Below are 26,419 nucleotides of genomic sequence, written 5' to 3' on the forward strand. Positions count from 1 at the left end.
TTGATGTATTTGCTTTAAGAATTGTCTGTGCTCCTCTGGGGAAAATGACATACTACTCACCTTGGCTGGGAAGAAGCAGGATGCAAAAAAGTCCCTGAGTGTTAGTATGGAATTCCTCTCCAAAGCAATCCCCTTTCATCCAGACTGGAAAATACCCTGACATTCCCTCTCCTTCCCCCATCCGTCCAATCCCTAGACAAATTTCTAGGACGCAGCAATCTGATATGATGTATTTATATTTACATGGTAAATTTTAAAGCAATAACTACATTGATCAAACATATTAGAAACCATAAAAAAAGTTAAGAACTAAAATGTACATCATACACGTGTATATATATTTTTTACACAGAGGTAAAAAGGTTTGTTATAAAAAATCAATACAACAGGTTTTGACTTTTAGGATACAGGTACATAATGAATTATGCTTCAGGCACTTTAATTGGTAAATGTGAGCAAATAGCTTGGGGTGGGTGGGAGAACCTTCACAACAATGACAAAAAAATTTTGGTTAACATTTTGTTACCACAGGTATAAAAATAAAATCTGAATAGTTTCTCTCTCTCTCTCTGATGATTGAAGTCAGTATTGCAAAGCTGACAGGGAAAATACCACACACTGTTCAGCTGCAGTGTGGAGAGTAGGGAGAGATATTTACAAAAGTCCCCTTGGGGTCTGTCTTTGGGCCCTTTTACACTGTCTTCAGAAACCAAAAAGAGCACGGGTAGTGGGAGCTGTGAGGGTCAGCCCGTAGGGTGCTGAAGGGGAGACAGGGCCAAGGAAGATTTCAACAACAGGTAACAGAGGAAGAAGATCCCACATACAGAGAGGCTGCTTTGGAGCATGTCTTCTTACTGAAATAAATAGGAGCACTTAAACTGGGATCTGACCAGAAACTTGGGTTAGTGTTTGTTGTGCTTTGTAGAGACTGACACCTTCTGGAGGACACCACAGAGGAATGAACACGCTGGCTCTCCAAGGAGCCTTTGGAGGCTGGTTTGATGTTCGACAGAGTTGCTAACCAAGACCGGTCATTTGCTACCAGGGACAGTAGAAACTCTTTTCCGATTCTACAGAATCAGACAAATCTCCCCCTGCGCCCCCTTTCCAGCTAGAAGGCTTAAATCAGGAACTGCTACGAATTGAGCACTTGATGACTCTAGGTCAAAAGCACACTGGGTACGGTTTTTGTTGTTGGTTGTTGATAGTTTTACTCCAAGCACTGTAATCAACTCCCCGAGAACTGGAAGAAAGCAAAACATTCCCAAGAAGGTTAATCATGGCAAACACTTTTCCAATGTAATTGGCAAAAAGAAGAGAAATCCCTTTCCTCGAAGACGGATGTCCATGTGCAATAACGAGGGAGGGGTGGATCAGGCCATGCACTCAACTGGCAACTGACTGCAGAAAGAAATTATGGCAGGAAGAGCAGTGCCAGCGTTGATGGACACGCCTACCCCTAACGGCCTTGGAACGGTTCTGATTGTACTATGCTAGTTACCGCTAATTGCTCTACATTTTTCATTTTTTTTTCTTATTTCAATAAAAAAATTATTTGGCTATTCCTTGTAATAAGTTAGAAAAATACTCTTTTCCCCAGCTAATTACAAGCCTGGTACATAGAGAGAAGACATTTTTTTTTTTTTTTTAAATAGGACAAGTCTGTTGGAAACATCTGCACACTCCTAATGACGACATCAAGACCGGGTGCTGAGTCAAGGGAGAAAGACACTTAGGCATCGGGAAGTTTTTGTATTTTACATATGGCCTTATTTTTTTTTTTCAAGTACAAATTTGGAATTTGGTGACGTGGAAGTGATTAGGAAATGCAAAAACAAAACAAAATCTTTAACTTTATGACGGTTAAAATTTTTCCCTCTATACAGTTCATATAAAGTCTTTTTGAAAAAGCTTCTGGTTTCATTCACCAAAACCTTAGTGTTTCTCTAAAATCCTAGTGGATCTTGACAACTGCTTTTTATGTCTGCTCTGGATACCTATTATCCATGTGCAGAACAATGAGCAACATAGGAATTATTTGTAAGTTAGTGTTTTACTCTAAGTTGGAGTGCTTGAGGGAGGAATGTGATCGTTTAATTCCCATCCTAGAATCAGCATATTGCAGAATTCTGGGGAGGGAAATCAGCTGGATTAGCCTCCTGATCTTAGAGAGAAGGAAGCTGAGGCCCACTTAAGGAAAAGTGATGGAGAATCACTAATTTAGAGTGGGAGGGGATCTCGGGTTATTCTGGTCCAATCCCCTCATTTCATTTTGTAGACAAGGAAACTGGCCTAGACAAATTAAGTGACTTGCCCAACATCACATAGGTTGTAAGCGGGAGAGTCAGAATTCAAAGCTAGCTTGTCAGATTTCAAATGCAGTGCCCTTTCCATTGAACCACACAAGATCACACACACGGGGTTGGGACTGGAACCCAGGTCCTCCTGTCTTTTTTCCACCATATCATACTGCCTCCCTTTTTTCCTACTTAAATCCTTTAGATTCTATTTTTGTAATTATTTGGGTAGCTCATAGTAATCTTAAGTTGCTTCTCCAGCATTAGCTGGAAACACGTGAAGTTTGAGGACTCCTCCTGATGTTAAGGCTTATTTCTCATTGTCTTTGCATGAACGGATGTTTTCCATTAGTGAATAATTTAAATGCATTTTTTTCTTTCTTTTTTTCCTTTTTTTTTTTTTTTGCAAAAGAAATGATGATGGACTGGAAACAAAAACTGCAGTGGACATGACATTAGAAGTTTGGCTTTAGAATGGTAATAGCAATATTGTGTTGTAGTACACGCTAGCACACCTTCTATACACATAATGACTGACTGCAGGTTCAAATACTTCTGGTGGGATTTCATCATTCTCACTTATTTGGGTAAGTACCCCAAATTTCTGGGTACAGGTGGTTTGTCAAGGCAAGCTTAACAAGATATAGTCTGGAGATGCTCTTCCCCAAACCCCAAACCAAGAAAATTCCCTGCAAATCCACAGTCCATACGGTAGTCTCCTTCCTTTTGGAGTGGAAAGCTGGAAGGAGGGAAGGGCCAGGGAGGGTGGGGACAGGGAATATAAACATGTACAAGACAATCAGTTGGATTACAGATTATTCATACAATAGTCTATGCGGAAGGTTAATTTCATTACAACACTGGGGACGGGGGCATATGTGTGTGTGTGTGTCTGTGTGAATAATTAAGAGTGCTGGCTGGGGCTCAAGTGGAAAACCCATGCGAGGGGCTTCCCAGGCTGGAATGACGCCTCCAGGGACAGTAGGGCCGGGTGGAGGCTTCCACGTGGGGGGCATCGGCCCCCGTCAATGGTACGGACAGAGGGAGACGGAGCACGGGCGGCTGCTCTTCACCCGGCGGCTTTGTGTTTCCCGCCACAGCACCTACAGATCACCCCACAGTTGTAGCAGCCTCGGAGGGGCAGGTAACAGCACATACAGGGGGCCAGGAAGGACAGGGCGATGAGGGCCATCCACCGGAGGCAAAACTTCTCATCGCTGGTGTCACAGGAGCAAGGGTCCGTGTAGTCTCCCTCGGGGTCGGACATACAGTGGTAGAGCATGCTGTCTGCGCACCACATGCAGCTGACCCGGCGGATGCAAGTTCTGATGGGGTCGGGGGCATCCTGACACTGACCCCTGCGGTTCTCCTCGTGGTTAAACATGTCTCTACAGTACACGCACCGGGAGCGCTCGCCGTCCTCCTTCCTCCGCCGGGACTTGCCTCGGTTGGGCTGAGTCTTAATCACGCAGCCCCCGCCCCCGCCTTTGGGGTCATCCCCCATGTCAAAGTCTGAGTGGTCCACGTAGGGGTAGGTGTAGTCGTGCTTGGAGGCGTCGCCCTTGGAAGCGAAGCGCACGTAGGAGTCGATGTCCTCGGACGTGTCCATGTACTTGCCCCTCACCGGGGCGTGCCGGTAATCCTCGTAGCCCGTTATCCAGATCTTCTCCCGGGGGTTGATGCGAACAATCTCCTCCTCGTCGTCTGGGAAACTGACCTGTCGGTACGGTCTTGGGATGGACTGCTCGAGAACAGGGTTGAGAACAGGGAGACACACAAATGGGATTTATTTAATCAGTGACCAATCAAAATTAAGACTGTCTCTTGATGTACCTGCCATTTCTCCTCTCCCATCCTCCCCTAAAGCCCTGCCGGTCAAAGGCACCATTTAATAAATATTTTTATTTATATATAATATATAAAATGTTTTAAAATATATTAAAATGTTTCTTGAGGCCCTACTGTATACAAACTCACACTGTAAAATAGTAATAAAAAAAACTATTCATCTTTGCCCTCAAAAACCTTCAAATCTAGTTGGGAAAGCAAGTCGATATAGAATAAGAGGCTTTCAGAATAGCTCAGGGCAACAGAAGAGAAGGTAACAGCTTCTCAGTGGCCATCAAATTAATTGTGTAGATTATAGTGACTAGAATACGAGGAGTCAGTCAGGCACCTATTATGTGCAAGTACAAGTTTGTGGGAAAAGGAAAAGCACACAGTCTTTGCCCTCCTCTCTTAAGGCCGGGCTACAGAGACAGACCGAGTCTACAAGCGTCCTCCCCTCACCTACTGTCCTTTGGACAGAATCACGGAAAGTGGGAGGGCTGAAAGGAAGGGAATGGCACCTACTGTGTGCCAGGAAGCTGCAAAATGAGATCACTTCTTGTATGTACTCCCATGTGTTTTGAAACTTTAATAACTCAGGCCACAAGTATAAAAGGATCTATTAAAAGCATAAAGCACGTTTATTGGCATTTAGGACAATACTATGACAGCACTGTATATAATGGGAGAAAAACATGGCACAATGATAACTAGCTTCTGTAAAACAGAGGCTCTAGGTTCAGTTTCTATTTCTTACTATTCGAAGAACCTTGGGCAAGCTGCTTAACACTATTCCTGCCTTTAGCTCAGTTTCCTCATCTGCAAGATAACTGGACTGATTAGCCTCTGAGGTGCTTTCCAGTTCCAGAGCGATGAACCTAATGATCCTGGTTTCAGATGAAATGCAAACGGTCGTCACAGACAAAAAGGTTAAGTTGAGTCCTAAGAACTGAATCTACATGAGCAGCAAAAAGGAAATTTTGCTACTTTATCACCAGGAAAAAAAAAATTAGGTCATTTCTAATTTAAATCACTAAATTAAAAACAAACAAACTGTACAAAGACTTTATAAGGACAACACTAGACAGCTTCATCATCTACTTAGAACTGTCTTTTAGAGTAGCAGGGATGGCTTTCGTTGTGGTTCTTGAGTCATTTCAGTCACACTCGACTCTCCATGACCCTGTTCGGGGATTTCTTGGCAAAGGTATTTGAGTAGTTTGTCATTTCTTTCTCCAGTTCATTTTGACAGATGAGGAAACTGAGTCAAAGCAACTTGCCCCAACCTACAACTAGTAAGAGTTTGAGGCTGAATCTGAACTCAGGTCTTCCTGATTCTAAGGCTGGCGCTCTAGCCACTCTGCTACCTAGATGATTTACACGATCTTATCTATGGATTTCTTTCCCTATTTCCCCATGAACAGTCATATAGTTATGAAGTGACAGGATTGAGAATATGGTCTATGGCCATGAAACCAAGTAGAGCCTGGTTCAAATGGGGTGCAGAACCACCAAAGCTTGGGGCTGGTCACTAACATTCTTGGGTGAGTGGAGCCCCAGGCTTGATAAAGACTTACTCACTTTTGGAAGCTGGTTTACATCCCCGAGGCAGTTAGGTGAGGGTAGCAAGAATTATGTTTTAGACTAGCTAACTCATCCATCTTTCCAGACACCATTTCCCCCACCCCCAGACTCTGTACAGCTTTAGAACTGTACCCATGTTCTAAGCAGTAGTGCTAATGGATTTAGGTTTTAAATGAATCTGATCCCAGACATCCTTTTAGATGATGATATTAACACCTTACACAGAACAGGAAAAAACCTCCCACTTATCCTTGACGACAAACATTAGTCAGTGCCTACTATATATCTTAGTCACACAGGATACAAAGAGGCAGAAGACATGGCCTGTGTCCACAAGATACTTAAAAGTCTAGATGACAGGATATGTGCATAAAAAGAGTCATTAGCAGTAATACAAGGCAGCGGTGGAACAGATAAGAGGAACGTAAGAATTCAGAGAAAGGAGGACCTAGTCTAGGAAAACTTCATGGAGAGAGCAGGACAGGAGTTTGGCCCTGAAGTCAACAGGTATTTATTAAGCACTACTGTGTGCAGAACCATGGTAAGTGCTGGGCACATGAAGAAAGGCAAGAAATAGTCGCTTCTTGAGAGAAGCTCCTACACATGAAGGGGCAAAGACCATGAACATGAGGAATGTTACTCACTTGTTCAAGTTGATAGTGGTCAGCGCTATATTGGTCGTGAATATGGCCCAAGGTATATATACTCCGGTGTTCACAGGACATGGGAGAAGAGATTGTCCGGTTGGGTGGCTCCCTTTTTTGAGAAGAATTAGAAGAGCTGTCTGTAGCTGTCTGTATTGAGAGAGAAAGAAAAGTGAATTCATACTGTACAATAAGAAAAGAAAGAGAATAATGTTAAATCTACGGGCAAAAATTTGTTTTTGTTTAAAACAAATACCTCCCTCCAATTATTGCATACTAGCATTTAGCTTCTGAAAATTTCATCTTTCTTTCTTTCTGAAGCAATTGGGGTTAAGTGACTTGCCCAGGGTCACACAGCTAGGAAGTGTTAAGTGTCTGGGGCCAGATTTGAACTCAGGTCCTCCTGACTTCAGGGCTGGTGCTCTACCCACTGCACCATCTAGATGCCCCCAAACTGTAGATACAGCATCTTTATTACAAAAATATATATTTAGTGTAAACTTTTAAATAGTATAAATTGGACTATTGACCCAAGACTTTTTAATCCATGGAGACTCCTAGAATACATCAACCAGCAATCCCTGCTCTTCCAAAGAGAGTTTACATGATTCATAGAATCCAAGATGTAGAGTTAGAAGATGACCTGGAGAGATGATTTATTTAGCCCATTTCCCTCGTTTTACAGACAAGGAAATAGGATTTAAGTGACACTATATCTCAAGAATCTTCCCGTGGAGATTACATAGCAAGTAAACCAGATTGTCACAGAATAGACTTTAGACACCACTTAGCCTACTCTCTACCCATTTTATACTTCAGGAACCTGAGGTCCCAAGAGATTGATCCCAGAGTCAAATAGATAGTAGTAGCAAAGGCAAAGTTTGATTTAGATTCTAAGTTCTGTGATCTTTCCATTATTTGGAGAAGGCCATGGCTCAGATGACATAAATGGGCAGGATCTACCTAGCTACTCCTAAGGTCATTGGGAGAATTGGAAATTAAATAATTTTATGTAAAATCTCAATACTAAATTTTGTCCTGAATCCTGAGGAAAACCAGCTTTGTTAAAAATCACAGCAGAACGGGCAGTTAGGTGGCACAGTGGATAGAGCACCAGCCCTGAAGTCAGGAGGACCCGAGTTCAAATCTGGTCTCAGACACTTAACACTTCCTGACTATGTGACCCTGGGCAAGTCACTTAACCCCAATTGCCTCAGGGGAAAAAAAAGAATCACAGCAGAATTTATTATTAGAAGGTTCTAAGTTTTACTTTATGAGAAATTTAAGTGAATTACAGGGACAAGAATAAATAGGAGGGTAAATGTGTGTGGGGGGATAGTCAAAAGCTGCCACATATAAAACAACTGATGACACTGCAAACATCCATCTCTATAAGCTGCAGAGACATTAAAAAAATACGATTTAGTTAGAAGGAACCTCTTATACCATCTAATCCAACCAATAGTCAAATCAAATTCTCTCTACAAAATACTTGATGAGATGCTGGATACTTAAGACACAAGCAAAAAAGTTTAATTAAAATAATAATTTAAAAAAGACTAACTAACCCCACCCTTCTCACTGATTCAGAATGGAAACCCCTTTTAATTTATAATTTTAAAGTATTTCCTGGAACATTGAGAAGAGGTTAAGTATCCCACGGTACTTGCTTTTACTAGTATACCTTAGAGGTGCCATGAAATCCACTCAAGAATCATATGTTACTATATATTTAATAAAAAGTGCATTCACTTGAAAATAAGCATTCTTTGGGGCCCAGTTTAAAGTAAATCAGTAACTCACTTTTAGAATTTTGGATTCAGTTAAAAAAAAAAGTTTTCCCCATTAACAAGCATTTGATTTTCCCCTTCTACCTTCCATAGACCAAAACAATAATAACAACAACAACACTTGGTATACATAGTTAAGCAATCCAATATCTGGATCGGTCATGTTTGAGTCTATGAAAATAGGTTTGATATTTTGCAAACCCCAAATCAGGCATATGAAAAAAGATATAATATTTTTAAAAATAAAAATATATACAACACTATCATCAGATTCTTTGATCAATTCTAATAGTTATAAAGGGGTTTAACTCCACTTTAAGGTGAAATGGATTATGACAATAGGAACACTTCACTATTGTCATTGTATATTTTTGTATGTCCAGAACATATTAGATGCATATTAAATGTTTTAAAAGAAACTAAATTGAAAAATAAAGTAACTGATTAATTTGGGTATACATCATAGAATCATAGATCTTATCTTAAAGGTAGAAAAGATCATAGAGTCCATCTAATACAAGCCTTTTTTTTTTTTTTTTTTAACAGATGTGTAACTAAGGAAGGCCCAAAAAGGGTAAATGTTGTGCTAAAGTTTACACCAGCAATAATTATATAAAAGAGCTAGAATTTAAAGTAGGTCCCTAGAATTAAAATTAAGAGTTTTCTTTCTGTGTGGTACAGATACAAATGTGCACCTAAATTTACACAAATCTAAATGTAATGGAGACTGGAGTGAGATAGAAAAGTGCTGGTGATTGGAAAGATTATTTATTTAACCCAAAGTATAGGATTCTTTAGAAATCCACTTTACACACTACATGACATCAGTCATTTGCTTATTCTAATACTGACAGACCTTAGTGTGACTTAAGGCGAAGATTTATAATACCTAGAATTTTGAATGCAAAAATAAAAGTATTATACCTAGGGTGTCTTAATTGTGGATTAGGGCACTAGTCAAATGAAGCTTTTCACTTGTCTTTCTTCCCTCCATTCCCCAAATAATCCAGTTCCGATTGCTCTTACTACACCATATCAATACAGGATTTGACTCTTAGAATTTTCACAGAATCAGAAAACATGAGGGCTAAAAATCATCTTCTCTTTCATCCTCCTTATTTTACCAAGAGAGAAACGGAGGCTTGAAAAATGATATGACTTGATCTGGATTTCAGTCCAGAATTGGTATTAGAAATCCTATCTTTTGGTTCCCAGACCAACAGTTTTTCTATTACAACATTGCTTTTCTGTTCATCATTTTCAAGTTCTAAGAAGCCATGAGAGACAAGATATGTCAAAAGTTGAAACCTATTTACACTCCATAATACCAGGCAAGTTTTCCAAAGAGGTGGGTGTGAATTGCATAACTTAAAGAATGAATGTATAAGGTCACTGTGTAGGAAGGAAAACTACATTTTCACTCTTTCACCCATTACTTTATCTCTTCTAAGCTCTCCCTGGAGGCACGGGAGGGAAGACACAGTTCTGTGACATGGCCTATGGAAGCCACATGAAGCTAATGTGAGGAAGCCTGGACAAGTCTGGATGTCAGACAGGAGGCCCAGATTGGTGGAAAATCATTCCAAGTTCAGTCATGCTATACATCTAGAGTGCTGTCTTTTTTTTTTTTTTTTTTTTTTTTAAACTCTGAAACACTGAAAAGGACAGTCATTAGATTACCAACACATGATCTGTACCCACAAGCTGAGTATCTGTCTGACAAAGATCTATAATTTAAAAATAATTCAAGGTCAAATTCTTTTTTTTTTTCCCCTTGGGATTCTTTCAAGAAACATATGGTCAACAAACATATATGGTGCCAAAGCACCAACTAATATTTTTAATCCCTCCCACTCTGATCAGATCTAGTACTGATAATTAGCAGCAATATATTTTTTGGGGGGAAGGATGGGAGCGAGATGACAGGTGGTATATAATTATTGGCCACCTAAGTGGCAACTAAATGGCTTTTGCTTCTGAGTTTGACCATGACTAATAGGAAGACCTCTATTTAAAAAAAAAGAAAAAGAAAAGGCTGTCACTAAGAAATTTTTTAAAAAGGTGATCAAAGTGATTTTTTTGTAGTGACAAATAGAAGACTTTGCTGTATTACAAACCCAAGTGGTTGACACACTATAGGCCTAATAATCATAAAAAAATGAAATTTCTTTCTTTCTTTCAGAAACTCCCATACAAAAGGATCATAGCTGAGATAGAGTTGGTTTGGGGAATCAGAAAGACCCCCCCCCCCAGGTTCTTTATATGTAAAACGAAGAGGATGGACTTTAAAAATCCCTTTTAACTTCTATAATATGATTAATGATTCTATAGAGAAAGTACATTAGACTTGGAATCAAGACTAGCTAGAATTCAGTCTTTATATTACCACTTACTAGCCGGGCAATTTTAGTTAAATAAGAAATTCTCAGTCTCAATTTCCTTAGATATGAATGCGGAATAATTGTATTTGTAGTATCTCTATCTTTATCTAAGGATAGAATGGACATAATTAGATTTTTTTTTCTTTCCCTATCTCTTAGAGAAAAATCAAGTGAAGTATTTAATAATTCAGAGAAAAGGTGATTTAATGAACTCAGAAAGAGAAATAGGACTAGACTACTCTAGAATTCTGGGAGTTGTCAATGTATTAGCAAACAAATTCCTGCCCATTACAGGAATGTATGCTCTGTACATCATTCCAGATAAATGATCATCCAGTTCATGCTAAACATTTTCAACAAGTTTTCACAAATTATGCTGAAGAGTTGAAAGTTCTACTGTCTTCTTCCCACCACCCCCATCCTAACAACAGCAACAACAAAAGATACAGCTGGACAAATAAACCAGTGAAACAAACAAAAAACAAATGGAGGCATTATTTTGCATGGAGAATTAGTGGTATTTAAGCTAAAAAGCACAAGCAAGACAGCCATATGTAAGGCAGGCCAGAGTTAGACTTGTAGTGAGGAGATCTTGGTTTAAACCCCAGCCTGGATACTTATGAGTTCTGAAAATTCCAGACATTCAATTTTTTCTCAATCTTTTCATCTATAAAATGGGAACAGTAAACAAAATATTTACTCATGGCGTTGTGGCCAAGAAATTGCTTTGCAAACTTTAAATTTTTAAAAATAAGAATAGCTTCTAGTATTCCCATAGTGTTTTATGGTTTGCAAAATGTTTCACAGATGTTATTTCATAACAACTCTGTGACACAAGTGCTATAATTCTCACCATTTTATGGATGAGAAAACTAAGACTGGGAAAGGTACAAAGCTATTAAGTGTCTAAAGATCTGAGGTAGCACTTAAACTCAAGTATTCCTGATTCTAAATCTTGTGCTCTGACCATCACGCCAATCAATACATTCATCTTTATATAAATATAAACTATTATTTTTACTATAAAGGAAAAAAAACTCCAAGAGACTCGATGGACTAGCTGATCCTGAAGATAGTGTTCAGCTTTAACATCTGCTCTGACTCATGGAGCTCACTCCAGAAAGGAGTATGTCTAGCTATTCAATTTATTACTCTCTTTCAGTCTCCAGAATTTTGATAAATAAATAATGCACAGTGGATAGGGTGCCAAGCAGGGAATTAGAAAGACTCAAGTTGAAATCTTGACTCAGGCACTTATTAGATATGTGATCCTGAGCAAGTCATTTAACCCTGTTTATCTTAGTTTCCTCATCTGAAAATGAGCTGGAGAAGGAAATGGCAAACCAATCCAATCTCATTGCCAAGAAAACCCCACTGGGATCACAAAGAGTTGGACACAACTGAAAAACAATTAAACAGCATCCACCTAATTCTCCTATCTGCTCAACTGTTTTCCTTGGTCTATTTTGCAGTATTTTTATCCCTCAGTGGGTGTTCATAAGGGTCTGTCCTGGACTCCTTTTTTTTTTTTTTTCTTGAATATAAAGTATCGAATCTGGTTATCTAATCAGCTCCCCCAGGTTCAATTATCATCTCTATGTCATTAATTTTCAGAGTTCTATAGCTAGGCCATAGTTCTCTGATGAGCTATAGTCACACATCACCAAGTACCTATTAGACATCTCAAACTAGATGTCTGATAAGAATCTCAAATTTAAAGTGTCCAAAACCGAACTTGTTATCTTTCTGCTCAAACACTCCATCTTCTGAATTTCCCTTTTACCTGTTGAGGGCACTCTCATCCTCTCAGTCACTCAGGCTCACTTACTTTCATTTTGACTCCTCATTCTCATCCAATCTCACATATCCATCTTTTTATTCAGTGACATCAAACTTGAATAGAAAAGGGGATCACTAATTCATACATAAAAATCCTTGCTGGCTCTATTCTGGTTTAGTTTTTAAAATTAATGTTAGCATTCTTTGGTATAAGAGAGACAAAATGAACTTCCTTTTATTACTACTCGCTCTGTAGTATTAAATAAGGGGATTAAATTCTCCATACTCCATGTCTCTCAAACCCTCAAACCTTTTTAAATGTCTCAGTTATGATGTCCACCCAAAGTATTTTGGAGGAAAAGAGGCAGAGACAAAGTCTGGAAACAGTCTTCTATATGAAGTTTCTTCACCTAAACAGAGGCTCTTTCCTGAGAATCTCTTAAGATTTGGACTCTTCTCATTCTGATTCTAACCTTCAATCCTTTTTGGATTCAAAATGGTGACAAGAAGACAGACAAAAAAGAAAGTAAACTGTTTTAAGATCAATTTTGTAGGAAACTTCTACAGGTGACCTGAGCTGGAAAATAACAAACCAAAGATATTTACTTTTTCCTTTGCATCTTTTATCTGTAAGGTCTACTTATCAAAGAGTATTGTCCCCTTTGATTTTTGTCAAGCCATTTTGTCATACATTGTCCTATTTTTTCCCCTTTCACATGGTCTCCCCTCATAAATCCCAAGAAATTCTTGATAAAGTGTTTGTCTTTCATATAAAAGAGATGACCACATGACTATTATTTTTAATAACCTGTTGGCCTTGTTAATAAAATGATTAAATTGTACCTCCCCCAAGTAAAAGTATTGTTGTCTGGAAGCACTTATATGACTGATGCAAAGTGAAATGAGCAGAATCAGAACACTGTACACAGTACTGTAAGATGATTTACTATGAATAACTTAGTGAAGCAATGATCCAAGACAATTCTATAGGACTTATGATGAAAGATATCCATTTCCAGAAAAAGAATTGATAGAGCCTGAATGCAGATAAAAGATACTTTTTCTTTATTTTATTTGGGCTTTTTTAGTCTGTATTTTCATTCATACAAGGTCTTACATGGAAATGTGTTTAGTATGAGTACACATATAAAACCTATGTCAAGTTGCTTGCTTTCCAGTGGCAGGGGAAGAGAGAGAGAATTTGAAATCAAAATTTGAAAAAAAAAATGTTTAAATTGTTGTTACATGTAACTGGGAAACAAAATGTTAAATAATTTTTTTAAAAGTGATGTTATCTGTGCATTATTGTATTTTTACTGACTTTGTTAAATTTTCCCATTTTTATTTTAATCTGGCTCACTGTTACCCACATACTTGAAATCTCTGCTCTTATTTATATTGCTTTCTTCCCTTTTATACAACCATAATTCTAGTTTAGAGCTCCATCATCTGCCTGGATTGCTGTAAAAGCTTTCATGCTGGGCTCCTTGCCTCACATCTTTCTCTACTCCAATTTAACCTGCACTCAGCTTCCAATGTAAAGCTAATCAGACCATACATTCATCTCCCTGATCAATGACTCCACTCGCCTGCTTTTACCTTCAGGATGAAATATAAACTCAAGTATTTCCAGTTCTTCATTAATAGAGCCCTTTCCTAATTTTTCTAGGCTTCTTATATCTTGCTTCCCTTCCATACATTTAATGATCTAGTTACAATAGGTTATCTGAAATTCTTCAAACACTATCTATACTCCACTTCCTATCTCTAAACCTTGAATGCTATCCCTTTATCTCTGAACCTCAGTTTCCTTAGCTTCCTTTAAGTTTCAGCTTAAATCCTACTTCTTAAGAGGGACCTTTCCCAGTTTCCTAGTAGTTTCTTGCAACTAATTCCTTTCCCTTTATGGTCAGGTTCATCTACTTTGTATATGGTCTTTTATACAGCTATTTACATGTTTTCTCCCCTATTAGTATGCTCTCTGAAGTCAGGGACAGCTTTTTACACCCCTCTTTGTATTTATCCCTGGCATTTACCATAGTGCTTTGTACATGGCAAGTCTTTTTTTTTTTTTAAAGGTTAAATATATACATTTTAGATGTATTTTAATACAAATTTTAGATATATTTCCATATTTGTCATGTTGTGCAAGAAAAAAATCAGCCCCAAAGGGGAAAAAACTACGAGAGAGGGAAAAAACAAACAAACAGGTCTACACTTCAATTCACATTCAGTTTACATAGTTTTCTCTAGATGCGGATGGCACTTTCCATCCCAAATCTATTAACATTGCTTGAATCATTGCATTGTAGAGAAAAGCCAAGTCCCTCACAGTTGATCATCTCATTATCTTCTTGTTATTGTGTACAATGTTCTCTCTTGGTTCTGCTCACTTCACCCAGCATCAGTTCAATCTATGGCAAGTCTTGAATAAATGCTTATTGACTAATGCTGCACTCACAAGTGGACTATCTGTTTAACAAATACTCCTAGGGAAATTTTTTTTTTTTTTTTTTTTAGAACTTGCTCTCCAGATCCATAATATTGAGCTCAAGTTTCAAGGTTTGGAATGCTTAAATTTGGTTTGGAAAATTTAATTCAGAGTCAGACTTGAACAAATTTGCTTTATTCCAGTGCTAATTAAACAGAAAGACTTAGGGAATTATAGGTATAGGCTTTTAACCTGTTAGATAATGCATATAATTGGAAGTTTGCTAAATAATTTCAGATTGCCCCCTTCTCCCTTCCCCCGGTGTGTTTTGCCAGAGGAGAGAAAAGTCAGAGCATTATCTGCTACAAAAATTCACTGCCTTTGAGAGAGAAAAGTATGACTAGATTTGTGTTTCTATGGCTTCAAGGACTGCTTGTGTTTTGAAGGGCACCTTGACTTACTACTTTTTCAAAAAGGAAGCTCCTGCTGGCCACATCTGTTAGTGAAAAAGCTTGAAGGTTCATTTGCTGGAGACAGAATCCTATAGAATGAAACCTACTCTACTCTAGAGAAGGAAGTGAACAAGACTATTATATTATAGCCCATTATCTCATAGAACACAAAAATCAAGCAGGCAACAATTAAACCATAAAATCAGAGAGTGGGAGAGCTGGGAAGAACTTTTAGAAGTGAACATCTAACCCAATCCTCTCATTACAAAGATGGAGAAATTGAAGCCCAAAGGGGAAATGACTTGCCCACATTCTTCAGTGAGGTGAAGAAACCTATAATGCATATGACAAAACTTCTGCAAAAACGCAAAAACCTATTCTACATGACTTTTTTGCATCATGCTACCTTTTTCACACTACAGATGACAGAGGAAAAGAGAAAATGAAATCCAGTTTTGTCTATCAATTCCAAGAGTTTGTGACTTAGTAAGAGTATATAACCTTAAAGATTTTTCAGATAAAATGCCTTTTACAACCATCATATTCCTTTAAATCATTCAGTCTATTTATATCTTGTTTTTGGAAAGAATACTAACATTAAAGAGAGTGATATATGCATGCCGAAGATGTCTGGGTAATTCTCAGACAAAAGTAGAATTCCCAAATGTTAATGGCTAGCTTCTCTAAAAGGAGTACTGTAAGAGCTCTGAACCTCGAGTCAAAAGTCCAGGTTTTGAATCCCAATTCTGAGCTCTACTAGCTATAATAATAATTTAGTAATAATAATAATAATGACTAACATTTATGTAGTAGCTACTGTATACCAGGTACTATGCAAAGAAGTTTATAAATATCTCATTTGGGCTAAGTGAATTTAATCTTTCTAAACTTCAATTTTATCATTTATTAAAATTAGGATGTTATTGATGTTGCTATATAGTTGTTTTCAAAATGTGTTTGAATCTTCATGAGCCCATTTGGATTTTTCTTGTTAAAAATGGTACAGTAGTTTGCTATTTCCTTCTCCAGCTCATTTTACAGATAAGGAAACTGTGAGAGTCTCATAGTTAAATATCTAAGGCAACATTTGAACTCAGGTTGATGAGTGTCATCTAGCCGCCCAATATAACTGGTACTATTTACTCACATGACTATTGTGAATATTAATTATTATTATTCACATATAGCATTATATTAGTTGCACTGAGTCTTTGAACGTGGCAAAGCCTATATGAAGCTCCATGGTCATGAAAGAGATTCATCTAAACCTTTCATACCAGAAAAACAAAATGGCTGAGACCACGGAATATTTTGAAGATGACAGTCTGCAACTAGATGGCAAGATATCATCAATTCATTAACTGTGTATTTTGGATAGGTACTACAGATAGATAGTGGGCTGGCCTAGAATTCAGTAGGTAAAGGTACATTTGAAAAATTGCATTAAGCATCCAGCAATCACAAACTCTTCACTGTTGCAAAAAGTTCTTTTTTGAGAATAGGGGAAACACCAAAAGCATGGTGAATCTCTATGGCTACATTCCCTTAAACAGAGGAATCTTGGAGTGTTTAAAATTATAGATAACCCCCAATGTAATGGAAAGATTCCTAATCCTCAGCAGGCTGCAAGCATATTATCAGCACCACTTAGAGTATGAGAAGTGGTATTTAAAAAAAATTACATAGGAAATATATGACTGGAAAAGGATATGATTTGTATCTAAGGAAACTAAAAGCGGCAGTTACAGCTTGAAAGGCAGCTGGGTCCCCCAAATGAAAACAAAAAGGAAGACAAAAAGAAGACCTTGAGCAGAGTAAACAATTTATAATGGAGTATCAGTGGACTATCAGTGGAGAGGGACTCCTATTAAAAAGCACAGAAAGTGTAAAAACAGGACTTAAAGAAAAAATAATCTTCTAAAGAATCAGACCATACTATGAAACCCTTCCATGCAAGGTCAGAGGAAGAATTAATTACCTGAGGTTTTAGAGAAGCCAGTCTGAGGTTTCTGCTCAGTTGTAGAGCTCAGGAATGAATTTGGTTCGTCTTGGTAGTATCTCAGTATTTCTTCTATAGACCAGGACGATCATTTAAAAATATTTTAGGGATTATTTATTTGAGCTTGTGACCTCCATTGACATTTTATTCAGAATTCAATACTTAAAATAGAACACAAGTGCATTGGCACATAGTAGGCACTTAATAAAAGCTTACTGATAGATTCATTTATGCAATGAAACAACTACAACTCCTAGGTCCAAAAAACAAACAAAATGCATACAAAGTGCCATCATTTCTTGTTCATACCCAATACTAAACAACTACTTTCTCACTTACTCACCTGGGACTGAATGCAACAGGCTCCAGGGAATCAATTCCACTCAGCCTCCCACCCATGTCTTAGAGACCGAGGAACACTATTTCCCTTCAGAATGCCCCAGAATACTAGGAAAAGCCTTTTTTCCCCCTAAAGTTTCCATTCCACTATCATTCTCCCTAGGTTCTTCCACCAGCCCCAAATTCTAGTTCCCACTTTAACAATCCTATTCTACTGATTTTCCCTATGGTGAATCCTGAATCCTTAATTATTTTCCCCCAGATAAACAGGAAATTGCTGTCAGACTCCAGAGCATAGGAGATAACACAATTAACAGGCCTTGAGGGCCCACTGTCCCTCCCAGGTAGGCTCCTCCAACTGCGAAGCATAGCCTAGAACAAAGCAGAGCTCAAGACCTCCCCAGGAGGTTGATATGCAATCTATTAGGTGCTCTTAAGGGAAAAGACAAAGGTACCAAGTAGAAGAAGAATAAAGTGGGGACTAATTTGTGGAGGAAAAAAAAAGTATTTTACAAAAAAAAGTTCAAAATGTTGCACTTAGAATGTGATACTTGGTCAAATTTCAGTATCCTAGAGAAGGAAAAGGATGAAGTTATGGCTAGTTAGAATTTCCTCTGCAGGTGTGGGGGGATACTGGTGTTGGAACTACACTAGCTGTTCGATCTTGGGAATTTGTATTATCTCCCAGGATCTCAGCTTCCTTATCCATAAAACAGCAATAGTATCTACCTCAGTAGGGTAACCATGAGGGTAAAATATGAATATGAGAAGTAACAAATTAGTATAGAATAATGCTTTGGGGGATCCCACTCTCCAGTGACCAATTTACAATATCTCTGGATCTCTACATAGTTAAAGGGCTTCATCAAATGAATTCTGAGATTTCCTGTGATCCTAAAAGTATTTTCTACCAGAGTCTAGATGATATAGTGGACAGAGCATTGGGCACATGTCGGGAAAACCTGAACTCAAATATGACCTCAAATACTAATTGTGTGATCATGGATAAGGTCACTTACCCACCGTCCCCCTCAGTTTTCATCTCTATAAAATGGGGATAATTATAACACCTGTCTCTCAGATGATGAGTTGCCATATAAATTCTAGCTATTATTTATAAGTTGCACTATGAGATAATTTTCTTCCCATAGTATGAAATGTGAAGAAATTCACTTCTTTTATACTTTAGTATTGTTGATATAAAATTATGGCCCAAAATTTAACTATATGGGGTCATATTCACTTATATTAGCCTCTGACAGCCTAGTGAGCAGGGCTGAATTTCTGTTTTCTATGTTTCTCTAACACTTAGCACAGTGCTGAGTACATAGCAGGTGCTTAAATGTAACTGAATGATGGGTTCATTCAGCTCAGCTTTCTATGTGGAACAGAGTCACTTAAGTCAGGTCTTAGTGTTTTGATTACATGACATCAGACTCAAAAGTTAAAGATATGAATTAAAATATTCTTGTTTTAAATGGAGAAAAGTGTTTAAAACAGAAATAATAATATATTATATGTTATAATGCATAATGATAATTTATGTCTCTTTAATAATCAGAAAAATATAAATAAAATGATCCTAAGGTATCTATTCTCTCATTGCTATTTATTAAAGTAGCAAAGATAGGAAAACCCATTGTTGGACAGGCTGTCAATTCACTGCTGCTTGAGCTGTGAAGTGGTTCATTTATTCTGGAAAACAATTTAGAATTATGCAAGAAATAGTTACTAAACTACTCATGCCCTTTCACCTATAGACTTTACTACTGCATGTAGTAACATCCCAAGGATGTTACTAAAAGCAGGAAGTCCAAAACTGTTCATAGCAGTATTATTTATGAAAATAGGAAGCTAGAAACAAAATAAAGTTTCATTAATTATGTCATAAAAATAACAAAATAATACCATACTTCAAGGAATGATGGATATGAAGAATCTGAAGAAATATTGGAATACTCATTTGAAGTGCTGAAATCATTGCCTTATTTTCCAGATAGGGAAACTAAGGCCCAGTGAATGTGAAATGATTTGTCTAAGATCACACAGTGAAATCAGAATCAAAAGAAAAAAATACATAAAAGAATTATAATAATGTAAATAGAACTCGGCAATGAAAGACAATATTGAGAGTTAAATGCAATAGTTCATATAAGTTGCTATTGTTGCTGTTTGTCACATTTTATTCTTCATGACTTCATTTGGGGTTTTCTTAGCAAAAATACCAGAGTGATTTGTCTTTTTTTTTCCTCCAGTTCATTTTATAGATGAGGAAACTGTGGTAAATGGGATTAAGCTAGTAAGTGGCTGAGAACAGATTTGAATTCAAGAAGATGAGCACTCCTGACTTCAAACTTGGTAAGGTATTCATTATGACATCTAGCTGTCCACATTAGTATTATACTCTTAATGGGTACACGTTGCCTTTCAATTTGGGGGAATAATTCTTTAGAAGGGAGCTTATTTAGAGGTCTGTTGAGAAATATCTGTTGTAAGGAAGCAAAGTTAACCAATAATTTAAAAATAAATTTCATTTAAGTTATTAAATAAAACATTCTAATTTCCCTTAAACATGCTATACACCTTCCATCCATAGCATCTATTCAAATATCTTCAGAAGTATTTCCAGCCTTTATGATAATTTCAAAACAAACAGAAAAGGAAAGCTGTTGGGTAAATTCAGCCTATCAGCTAAAAGGAAACTAGAAAGAAGAATGGAAGGATCTAATAATCCTCAAGTCAGGCTTTACAAACTTAATATGCCAATTTAAAAATCTATTGATAGCATCTCTTTTGACCCTCAAAGTAAATTAATGAAATCTGGTGCATTAAATACACTGAAGACATTTTCATTCACCCAGTTCACAGAAAGATGCTTCATGGGAAATATATCCTAACTAGAAAGGATTTAGAAATAAATACTCATCAAATCAAGCACACAGAAAGAACACTCAAGGGAAATACTTTTAAATAGCAAACTATTTAGAGACATGCACATACCTTGGAAATAAAGTCGTTCAACTTTGTGTCACAAAACAAGAAGTACTTGAACTATGGTCAGCCAGGCTTAAGGCAGAGTTGGCCTAGGACCTTGAAAGGGAGGGAATGGCAGTACAAAAACACAGGATGGGGAGTCAGGAGGAAATGGATTTGAGTCCTACATTTGATCCTTCTGAGCAAATCAATTGACCTCTTAATTTCGGTTTTTTTAATCTATAAAATGAAAATAACATTACCTGCTGCATCAAACTCATGGGATTGTTTCAAGATACAAATTAAATAACTTGTTAAGTGTTCTGTAATCTTTTAAATGTAAAGTAAAATGTTGAATATTATTGTTTTGTCTTGTACCTTCACCAGTATCTACATTCGACTCCCTTCTTCTGGTTTTATGCTTTAGTATAACTGGTTAGAAAGTGAGTATTAGTTTGGTGACACGAATACCTGGAGTCAAATTCTCTCTCTGACAGACACTAAACTGTGTGAGCATGTTGAACTGCTTAACTTTTCCATGCCTTCAGACAACTCTTTAAAGCCCTAAATTGTGGATGAGAAATGGTTTGCCAGTTCTCCCTACTGAGATTTGTCAGAGGGCTGAAACCACAGTTTTAAAACAACAAAACTGCCATCAAATTCAATAAAGAGCAATGTTCAAACATTTGTAGATATAGGATCACAGGGTTGAAGGAATCTTAAAAAATAAGTCTAATGTCCCATTTTACAGAGAATATTATTGAGACCCAATAGTAGATACACAAGAGGAAAAATGTTCTAATGTTCTATTAGGGTGTTCTTCTCTTTCTCCCTATTAGAAAAGCTTACAAACTAAGAAACTGGTAAATTTTCATTCCTTTCCCAAATGGGAAGCAAAGCATGCAAATTTCCAAATCAAATACTCTCTGTCTCTATAACATCCCTTCACCAAACCAAAACACTCCAATGATCTCTAGAGAAGGCAAATTTAACTCATTTATAACTTTGCCCCAAACTGGGAAAAGAGATAACAGTAACAGCTCCTAACACTCAGAAAGCAATAAAATGGAGATGGGGAACCCAAAATGTCAAGGGTTCATGCTTTCCCTCTTGAAAATTATGGATAGAAACCTGCCCCACTAGGATAGAGCTTTGCACTTTTTTTTTTTTTTTAAATAAGATGTATTCCTGTCTAGATGGTTTCAGAAAAGCCTGAAAGGACTTACATGAACTGATGCTGAATAAAATGAGCAGAATCACGAGAATATTGTAAATGACATAAGTAACATTATGTGATGATCAACTGTGATGTGGTTCTTTTTAACAATTAAGTGATTCAAGGAAATTCCAATAGACTCGATGGAAAATGCCATTCACATCCAGAGAGAGAGAATTGTAATGAGATCAAAGCATAGTATTTTCACCTCCTGTTTGTTATTGTTTGTTTGCTTGTTTATTTTTTCTCTCATGTTTATTTTTCCTTTTTGATCAGATTTTTCTTGTATAGCATGATGAACATGGAAATATGTTAGAAAAACTGTACACATTTAACCTACATCAGATTGCTTACTGGGAGGGAGAAAAATTTGGAACACAAGGTTTTTAAGAGGTAAATGTTGAAAACTATCTTTGCATGTACTTGGAAAAATAAGTAATAAGTAATTTAATATATGTTAAACATCTTAAAAATATATGTTGAAGCTATGTATACATATTTATAAAATTATCTTGCTGTGCAAGAAAAATCAAATCAAAAAGGAAAAAATGAGAAAGAAAACAAAATGCAAGCAACAACAAAAAGAGTGAAAAGGCTATGTTGTGATGCACACTCAGTTCCCACACTCCTCTCTCTGGGTGGGAGATAGCTCTTTTCATCACAAGATCATTGGAATCAGCTCATTGTTGAAAAGAGCCACATCCATCAGAATTGATCATTGTATAATATTATCATTGCCATCACATATAAAATTGTAAAGAAATATAAAAGTCACCTAATCCAAAATGGCTTACTTTACAGATGAGGAGACTGAAGCCCACAGAGGTGATATGACTTGCCCAGAAGCATACAGATGAGTGATAGAGCTAGAATATGTCAGATACTCTGACCCTAAACTCATTGTTCTTTCCACTAAGCCACATTGCCTCTGTTTAGAGATAGCCCTGTGATTTTATTATCACATTCCTTGTTCTCTTTTCAGATAACATCAATGGGAACTTTAAATACACTTGACATAATTGAGCTAAAAAGCTGAGGCAAAAATGGAAAAGGCAATAAATGAAAAGGCAGGAGGCCTGGTTTCTGGGTCCATCATTAGATAGTCAACTGTGATGTTGGGCAAGTCATTTAAAAATCTTTAAGATTCCTTCTCTACAGATGTTCATGAAAGAAAAAAAAAAAGGGTCCCATAATGCCAAAATAGTCATTGCAACATTTTTTGCAATAGCAAAGAACTAGAAACAAAGTAGATGCCCATTAACTGGGGAACAACTAAACAAATTGTGATACTTAGCCATAATGGAATATTACTACACACTAAGAAATGATGAATATAATGAAGTTAGAGAATCATAAAAAGATTGATAAGGATTGATATAAAAAGAAGCAATCAGAACCAAGAAAACAATATACACAATGACTATAACAATGTAAGTAGAAGAACAAAAATCAGAAAATGAAATATTTAGTTACAATGACCAAACTTGGCTCCAAAGAAAAAAATAAGAAAATTCATCTCTTTCCCTCTGCAGAAGTGAATGAATATAGGTAAGTAATATAATACTGTATAAAATTTCACTCAGTTGATTTTCCCTCTTCTTTCTTTTTTATTTTTTTGGGTATGGTGGGAAGAAGAATATATTCCAAAATAAAGGTAATGTAAATAAAACATATTAATAAAAATGAAATGAATTCTCTAGGGATCAGATGGGCCAATGTACTAACAAGTATTAGAAGACTGAAGTGGGACCAGATTATCTTTTTGATTCATTTTGTCTAAGAACTATGCTTCTAAGGATTTGACATTTCTATGGTTTTTCTCATTTCACAGCAAATCAAACTTTCCCCATTAACTTCTGTCACACACCCTGTACACATCTCTGCAAGAGAAAAGAGACCACCCTGATCCCAAACAGGAAGCACAGATTGCTTCCTAATAGGCTATAGTGAATACGGGGGCAGCTACTAAAAGGTTAATTGAGCTATACAATTCAACCTCTTTATAAAGATAAAACTCCCTTGAGTTCAATACCCAGCACTGAAAAAACAGTGGTGTCTGTTTTACCAGGGCTATTGTGTTCTTTCCAGTTCTTCTCTCCCAAACACACAAAGCAAATTGCAAAAATTAATTTGGTTGAAAGAATTGAGATTGTCCCTTCAAGGGATCTATAACATTTTCTCCACATTTTTAATATAATTGTTAGAGTTGGGGAAAACAGCCCAAACACTCAATGATGAAAAAAATATCCATTAAACAGGATGTTAACATTTACATGAAATTTCAGGTCCTTATGAATAAAATTTGAGGAAAACAAAACAAAACAAAAAACAACCCTAAAATATTCACTTTTAATATTTCTCTCTCCCAAACTTCATTACATCAAATCCCTCTATCACTTTAGTCTAATCCTTTTCAAGACAAAGGGGAAGGGAATAATAAATAAATCACAGGCCAAATCAGGAGGGAGGTGAACCCCAGGAGCTAATAGACTGCTCTACAAGATTCCAGGAAATCCCATTCTTTTGTGGCTTTTAATGAACTGTAAAAGCTACTAACATAATATGGAATAAATATGTGGGGAAAAAAAAATATATATATATATGCATATATATACACACACACACACACACACACACACACACACGCATGCACACTCCTCCATTAATCTTCATTTTAAAACCAGAATTTTGCTATTCACACAGCAACAGCTGCTGAAATGCCAAGGAAACAACCACAGATTACAGATTAGACTATATAGTGAGCAAGCATTTATACATATTGCCCCTCCCCCACACCCACCCACACCCCTCAGCTGCATGCTCCAAAGACCATAATTTAAACAGGCTACTATTATCTATCCAAAAAGATTAAGAATGGCTTTAGAAGACTGGTATATACATGGTCAGATTTTTATGAACTGATATTGCTAAAGAACAGGAATTTGGCAGCTAGCTAAGTATAGCCCAGTGTTCCTTAATTTTTTACCTGGTAACCTTACTCCCAGCTATACCATTCTTGAGAGCTTCTATAAACTCAAATTGCTTTTCCAAAGTGCATTAGGCTAGGGATGAAATCTACTCACCCAATTTATAGAAACTACAGGTACCACTATAGTCCCTCAAACTGCTTAAAAAAAAAAAAAAAAAAAAAGCAGATTCAGCTAATTTACTGATGGAGGATTAGAGCTGCAGGTAAACTGCACAAAGAAAGGGGCAGATTAATGTCCACAGATTGGGTATAAGAAAAGGAACAAAGGGAGAAAAGCAGCAAGACTTGAACTGAAAATCCAACTCAACATTATACCTATTTTCCATACTTCTCTGCTAGACTCTCTGGACACAAGATCCCCCAAAAAGAAAGAAAGAATTAGTTCTCCCTCAGCTGTACTGGGGGAACCAGCATATACAGTGAAAATAAAATACTGGAGATGGGAGATGGGGGAGAATCAGGGAACTAATGACCAGGGGAATCAGGAAAAGCTTCATGATCAGAAGCCTGATGGGATGCAGCTCTCTGGAGGAGAGAGTACATTCCAGGCATGTGAGGCAGCCTATACTAAAACAGAGCAAGGGAAGGAACGTGATTTGCAGGAATCAGCAAGTTTGGCTTGGATTGAGGGAGAATAATATAATCAGCCTAGGAATATAGGGTTAATTGAGATGTGACGATCTTAAGAGGTAACCTAAATATAGAGTGTTATCTCTTTGATTTAATCCATTCCACTCCAGAACTGATTCTTATTGCCCAGAGTCTCATGGAGATCTCCACATGACAGAGTTGATCTTCAGAGAAGATCCCAAACCTGCATGACCCTTGATATAATATAAAACAATTGGAGTAATAAACAAACAAATGAAGGATGGCAAGAATCAGAGTTTGATGTTTGGAGTAGTGTGTTAAGTTTAAAATTTAATATGCTGGGGAGAAATGTATCTTACACCCATGCAAACTCATAAATGTATTTTTTGAGGAATAAATAGGACTCTTAAAAAGGCTTTGAAGTGAGAATATGAAAATTGAATAATCAAAAGCTTACAGAAATGATACTTGAGGAATGACCCAATCTATATACTGAATATAATAAAACTATATAGAATATATTGCCTAAATTTAGTGTCTGTCTCTCTCTCTCTCTTTCTCAAATCGTGGCCTCATCTTCCAGCTTCTCATTAAGAAACAAATACTAAAACTCCTAGTTCATACAAGCAGAAGGCACAAGTGACTTAGACCACTGTCTCCTCACATTGAAGAGTAAAAAAGCAATTATTTAAGAACTGCTGTTCATTTCTTTTACTTGATTTTCAGTGGCACATTATTTACTCTAACAGTTATAAATATAAGGAGACGTCTTTGTTCCTACATTATATGTCTCTACACATATCTTCCTTTGGCGGTTCCTAAACTCAGCCCTTCATAGCTAAAAGCCAAATATGTAAAACATTAAATGTATTTTGGGTAAAGCTAGATGGTGCAGTGGATTAAGCACCAGACCTGAATTCAGGAAGACTTGAGTTCAAAGTCAACTTTAGACACCTAACACTTACTAGATGTGTGTTCTCAAAACAAAACAAAAAAAGTATGTTTTGGCAGAACTTTCCTCCAATTTTTTGCCCATTTACAATATGGTGATTTAAGAATATTGGGATTTAAGGGACTCAAGAGTCTAGTCTTACATTTTCTCCTTGCTCTAAGTGTGACCCAAGATG

General features: G+C 37.0%; 1 protein-coding gene across 1 annotated transcript in view; it reads right to left on the minus strand.

The window, feature by feature from the left end:
* Positions 1 to 2,666: 2,666 nt before the first annotated feature.
* SPRED2 (sprouty related EVH1 domain containing 2) overlaps positions 2,667 to 26,419 on the minus strand; it is a 162,197-nt gene continuing 138,444 nt past the window's right edge. The window contains exons 5-6 of the mRNA XM_074287084.1: positions 6,353 to 6,502; positions 2,667 to 4,038 (exon numbers count right to left, since the gene is read on the minus strand). Coding sequence (XP_074143185.1) covers positions 3,367 to 4,038; positions 6,353 to 6,502 — 822 coding nt within the window. The 3' untranslated portion in view covers positions 2,667 to 3,366. The remainder of the gene's footprint in view (positions 4,039 to 6,352; positions 6,503 to 26,419) is intronic.

Source organism: Sminthopsis crassicaudata, chromosome 2 (genome assembly GCF_048593235.1).
Source record: "Sminthopsis crassicaudata isolate SCR6 chromosome 2, ASM4859323v1, whole genome shotgun sequence".
NCBI lineage: Eukaryota > Metazoa > Chordata > Mammalia > Dasyuromorphia > Dasyuridae > Sminthopsis > Sminthopsis crassicaudata.